Source organism: Babylonia areolata, chromosome 22 (genome assembly GCF_041734735.1).
Source record: "Babylonia areolata isolate BAREFJ2019XMU chromosome 22, ASM4173473v1, whole genome shotgun sequence".
In the NCBI taxonomy this organism is placed as follows: domain Eukaryota; kingdom Metazoa; phylum Mollusca; class Gastropoda; order Neogastropoda; family Buccinidae; genus Babylonia; species Babylonia areolata.
The window spans coordinates 19,850,343-19,856,342 of NC_134897.1; the positions used below are offsets into that span (position 1 = coordinate 19,850,343).

Below are 6,000 nucleotides of genomic sequence, written 5' to 3' on the forward strand. Positions count from 1 at the left end.
TGTGGCTATCCGTCATCCAGCCAATGAGCACGAAGCCCGCGGAGTCATTTGCATATATAAACAATCAGACGTGGCCTGTCTGTGTGGAGGTCTTGTGGACAAAAGGGCAGTTGGGAAACTCCTGTGTGTGTCGTGTGTCGTGTGTGTGTGTTGATTCTCGGTATCTCAGCACACATGTGAACACAAACAGCAAGGAGACAATTTTCCGGGTGCATGTTGTTGAAAATGTCAGTTCATAACAGTTGACTGATTATTTAATTCTGTTAAAAAGGTTTTCTTTTTTCACTTAAAAAGCGATTTAAAAAAAAACAAAAAACCACAGACGTTACATATCTAATTTATGTTGATGAAGAAACGCTGGATCAACGCATTAACGATACTCTCAAAAATTAATGATAACAAGAACAACAACAACAGCTGTGGTTGTAATCCCAGTGCCAAAGGCGACAGAGGTCAACGGAATAATTGTCTCTTTTCCTTCTCATGGAAAGAAATCGTGCTTTCGGAAGATCTGAAGCAGCAACAATAAAATTGTTCGTAAAGATTCTTTGACACTGCATAGAAAGCGTATCTTTCCCTGGAATCGTGAATTTCATACTCACAGTATACTTCGGTGGTCTCTCACCACCATCATCGGCAAAACTGATAGAAGAAAGTCCTGGGTGGACAGGCTGTGTGAGTGAACTATTATCATTAATATTGTTATTATCATTATTATTATTATCATCATCATTATAAGCATTTACGCCTAACGTTGAAAATAAGCCCAGGCCGTCTTTGCAGCCTTTTGTTTTGTTGAAGCTAAAAAGGAAAAAGCGCTCCATCAAAACCCGGGCCAATAAAAGCCGAAGACAACAACGATGAAGAAGAACAACAGAGTCAGCAACGTGTGGACCACCACCACTGCCATCGCCAACAGAACCCCAGGCACACGAACGAGCACACGCCTCCACAACAGCACCACCACCACCAACAGAGCCGTCACAAAGACATGGCCGGTGACCACCACACAGCCAAACGTCCCCCCGACCAAAAAAGACCAAGGCCCGGAGAAAACTGCGCTGACACTGGAAGACCTAGAGGAAGAGCTGGACAAGGAAAAGAGCGGGGGAGTTTCTCTGGTGGACCAAGAGGAGCGGAAGAAAGAGGAGGAGAAACCGAAGAGCACGTGGGCTGATCTGATCCGGGAGCACCAGCTGCACAACAAGGCGTTCTCGGAAACGGTGTCCATGCAAGGCCTGGGGCCCATCTTCGACCCCAAGTCCAGCCTGAAGAGAAAGCTGACGTGGTTCACCATCGTCTTCGTGGCCATCGTCTTCACCGCCTTCAACATCTACACGCAGATCATCATGTACGTCAACAAGCCCATCTCGGTCCGCGTGGACTTCCGTAAGGCCAAGGACCTGCAGTTTCCGTCCGTCACCCTGTGCAACAACAACGCCGCCAGCTACAACTACACGGCGGGTTTTCAGGGGGTCACGGCGATAAAGGCCGTGAAGCCTCTGCTGTTCAGCACGGATGACTCGGTGCCGGACTTCTCCAACTTTGATTTCAGCTACTACAAACTGTTTGGCTGGGGCACATTTTTCGAGAGACTGGCTCAGAACATGAGTCAGATGATGCTGAGGGTATGTGCTGCTGTCTTTGGTTTGGTGTGTGTGTGTGTGTGTGTGTGTGTGTGTGTGTGTGTGTGTGTGTGTGTGTGTGTGTGTGTGTGTGCGCGCGCCAACGTGTATATATGCATGTGCGTGTACGTTCATTTTTAAGGTATTAAAAAAGAAGGCACACGTGTTTTATGAATCCCTGATACATGTATCATAAACAGTGGACGTACATTCGACATTCGTTTATTCATTTATAGTCTGTTCATCTAAGATGATGATATTAGACTGAAACACGACATCTGGTCCATGACATGCACCATCCATTTCATTATCTTAAACAACAAAGCAGACCTTCCTGTAATTTACAGTTCACGGAGAAGGACGAAATTCTGTTCCGTAAAATATACCGGCGATTAGCAAATACGTTCACGATGATCTCTCTCCTTCAACTGCACATTATACCGAAAACAAATACACTTGAAAGTTCTAAGCATGCACGTGATCTCACATTACAAATTCTTCAACACTGTGGTTTTTCGTTCACTTTTTAGCCGTCAGCCAAAGAACCAAGGAACTGAACGTAACACGTGGACCAGCACACCACTGTACATTGTACACTCACCTAAACCTATTTCATTTCTACGTTTTATGTCATTTATTTAATATTTTGTTGCGTTTACTTATTTGTTTATTTATATATTTAATTTCATGTCAACGTTTTACCAAGGCCTGATCAGCGCGTTTAGTTTGTTATGCTTTAAGTCAGGCATCTGTTCTTTTTCCATGCAGATGTGGTGTAGAGTATATGGATCAGTTCGTACTGTTGTACCAACTCCTTGAAACTGAAACTGAAACGTTAATGAGGTCGGTCTTCTACTAATGTGAGTTATGAATACTTACCCTCCTTTTTTAATATCTACTTTTTTTTAATACTCATGTACATTATTTTTTTTACCTGTGTATATCAAATCTCCTACAGCCTGCTCAAGAAAAGGCTCAATACCTTCCACCTGAGAAGCCTACGGCGCATACTCGGCATCTCCTGGCAAGACAAGGTGACAAACACCGAAGTCCTGACTCGCGCTGGCCTCCCGACCATGCTGAGACAGCGTCGGCTGCGCTGGCTGGGCCACGTTTGCCGCATGGAAGATGGTCGCATCCCAAAAGACATCCTTTATGGAGAGCTCGCCACGGGGCAGAGAAGCATCGGCTGCCCACAGCTGAGATACAAAGACGTTTGCAAACGTGACATGAAGGCACTTGAGATCAACACTGAGTCCTGGGAGGACCTTGCAGATGACTGCAACAGATGGAGAAGCACTCTCAAGAATCAGCTGCGGATTGGTGAGGACAAACTGTCCGCTGCTGCAGCAGAAAAGCGAGCTCGCAGAAAAGGGACGGCAGCCGACAGACCAGCATCAGCTTACACATGTGATCGCTGCGACAGAGACTGTCTCTCTCGCATCGGTCTCTACAGTCACAGGCAACGCTGCTTGGTCCAAGCAGACAGCCCAGTTAGACATTAGGTCGGATATACTCTATCCATGGTCAGCCATGACCGAGGGAGATCTACTACTACAGCCTGCCAGAATGAAGCAGGTTGAATGTAAGCATTGCGTTTTCAAAACCTGATTTTGTTTCCCTCCAATAGCTTTAGTTTGGTTTCCTGAGTGTACAACGACGAAATTGATGTCAGTATTTGTATTGTATCCTTCAGGCCCCAAGCAGGACGAAGAGGATATATCTGAATCTTTGTCCTTTGAATCTTGGAATGCTTTGTTCTGCTCCGACACTGTGGAAGCTGGGTCACTAACATTATAATAATAGCAGTGGTGTGTGCCATCCTTCGCATTCTTATACCTTGATGATGGTTATGTTATACACGATTCACAAAAAAGTTGAGGACCACTTGGGATTTTCATTTTTGTGTTCCGACAAACAGTGGTGTCTGCAGCCAATGTAATGACTAACACTCAGAACTCGATGTACTTTCTTTCTTGCACATGCACTTTCATTTGTCGTAATGAACATAAAACCCATTGAATAACTGCAAAAACTTCTACCGAAACATCGATTTTGCAAAGGCATTTTTTTGTTGTTGCAAATTCACAGTACACATATACCTGATATAGTCGTTTGAATATTCAATGGGAGGCCAGAGGATGACCATATTTTTTTTTCTATGCAGCTTGTATACTCTAAATCACCTCATTTCCCCCCCCTAATATTTCATGAAAATATAATTTTTTTTATGAAGTGGTCTATAACAATTTGCAAAGTCTGTATCATGCCGAAAGCATGTCCACATTCTTCCGTCACCCGAAGGAATGCTTACAATTACACTTTATCGACATCTATCGATTCATTTTCTTGAATTATCGTTGAAATACGTTTACAATGTTTTTCTGTTGTTAGTGATCAGTGATGAAGTAGTTTCGCCTTCCTGGTGATTATCGGTGTTTTTTGAAACACTCACAAATTTCCCACATTTGTTTCTACATCTGAATTTGGGGCATACCATAGTGAAATCAATTTCATCTCCAATAGCATTCATATCATACTGACAAGTATGCGCGGACGCATTTCGCGTAGAATATTGTGACGTCCACCTGTCTCAATGAGTAGTTTGTGAGCACCATACCTGAATCGTATTTATTAATGATAAGATGTAATAATACTGGCAATATATTTAGTATCTAACACACACACACACACAGACACACACACAGACGCAGACACAGACACACACACACACACCAAACAAACAGAGGGGCAAGGGGGGGGGGGGGGGTAGGTGGCTGTGCCGCACTGTAGCAAAACGACCCAAAGTTGACACACAACAGAGATCACTGTCGGTGATAAGAAAGAACATGTACATGAGCGGACTATAATTTCCGACCTCCCCATCGACTCCAAAGCCGTGCTCACACATGACGAAGGCGGCTTGGTTGTGGATGACGTCTTGGACAAGAGACCGCTCTTAGCTGATCGATGAGTCAGTGGCGAGACACAGCAGGAGTTAAAACAGCCCTTTGTTGTCTTTGCTCTTTGCGAGTAGTCATCGGAACATGGCTGCTGGCTCGTGGTTCTGATCTGTCCGTCATGGGAATCGCTACGGTTGCATTTGTTCGATTTATTTTGTTTGCCCAAGGGCATGACGAGTGTTTTTATTAATCTATTTATCTATTTTCTTTCTTTTTTTTTCGCACAAAACAACAGTAAAGCACGTGGGAATACCCTTTGTGTATATGTAGATTATTCTATTTGTTTCAAACCATTTGAAAAAAAAAAAGTTAGTTTGCTTCCGAAAGTGGAGTGTTGGCCTAGAGGTAACGCGTCCGCATAGGATGGGAGAGAATCCGAGCGCGCTGGTTCGAATAATGGCTTAGCCGCCGATATTTTCTCCCACTCCACTAGACCTTGAGTGGTGGTCTGGACGCTAGTTATTCGGATGAGACGATAAACCGAGGTCCCGTGTGCAGCATGGACTTAGCGCACGTAAAAGAACCCACAGCAACAAAAGAGTTTTTCTGGCAAAATTCTGTAGAAAAATCCACTTCGATAGAAAAAAACACAAAACTGCACGCAGGAAAAAATACTTTAAAAAAATGGGTGGCGCTGTAGTGTAGCGACGCGCTCTCCCTTGGGACAACAGCCCGAATTTCACACAGAGAAATCTGTTGTGATAAAAAGAAATAGAAATACCAAAGAAATACGAAAGTTATCATTTAACAGATGAATCGGTTTGTGTTATAGCTCATTTCTTTGCCTGTTATTGTAAGACTGGAGAAAATAAAAATACCCTCCTTCATCGTCATCAACAGAAACAAAATAGTCTCAAAGTCTGTGGCCTTTCATGCCCTGCTCTCATGGTGACCTCAGTTTCAATACCCCTCCACTTCCGTGCTTGGGGTGAGTCCTGTCAATGTCGTCAGTGTCGGCAGATTCATGGAGGGCTGTTGTTTGAGGGACATAGTGGCGGTCTCCACTCTGGGAGGGACGCTCACTCAGTCTGGCTCCGCGACTAAGCCATTATTGTCGTTAGTAGGGGGCTTAGTAGGTGGTGTCCTAAGTACGTTAAAACAGAACAGGCACCACTGAACACCACCGAAGTGACTCAGCAGCAGTGCAGGGTCTCCTCTGGTGTGTTTCCTGTGGTGTGTTACCTAACATCGATGGTTCCCTGTGGACTGCCGACGCTGGAACTACGACGGACAAACCCGGGTGTGGCCGTGTATGGGGGAATCTAAATGAGCGGCGTGGGAGTAATGCCACTGAAACGGTGCAGATGACGGGGCAGCAAAAAAAACAACAAAAAAACAAAACAAAAAAAAAAAAACCACACTCAATCCACCTGGCACTAGCCGGTAGGTTCGAACCCCGTACCTCATAGACA

The 6,000-nt window shown here is 44.5% G+C and overlaps 1 protein-coding gene across 1 annotated transcript in view; it reads left to right on the forward strand.

The window, feature by feature from the left end:
* The first annotated feature begins 1,077 nt into the window (after window positions 1-1,077).
* LOC143297063 (acid-sensing ion channel 3-like) overlaps window positions 1,078-6,000 on the forward strand; it is a 28,406-nt gene continuing 23,483 nt past the window's right edge. The window contains exon 1 of the mRNA XM_076609235.1: window positions 1,078-1,628. Coding sequence (XP_076465350.1) covers window positions 1,230-1,628 — 399 coding nt within the window. The 5' untranslated portion in view covers window positions 1,078-1,229. The remainder of the gene's footprint in view (window positions 1,629-6,000) is intronic.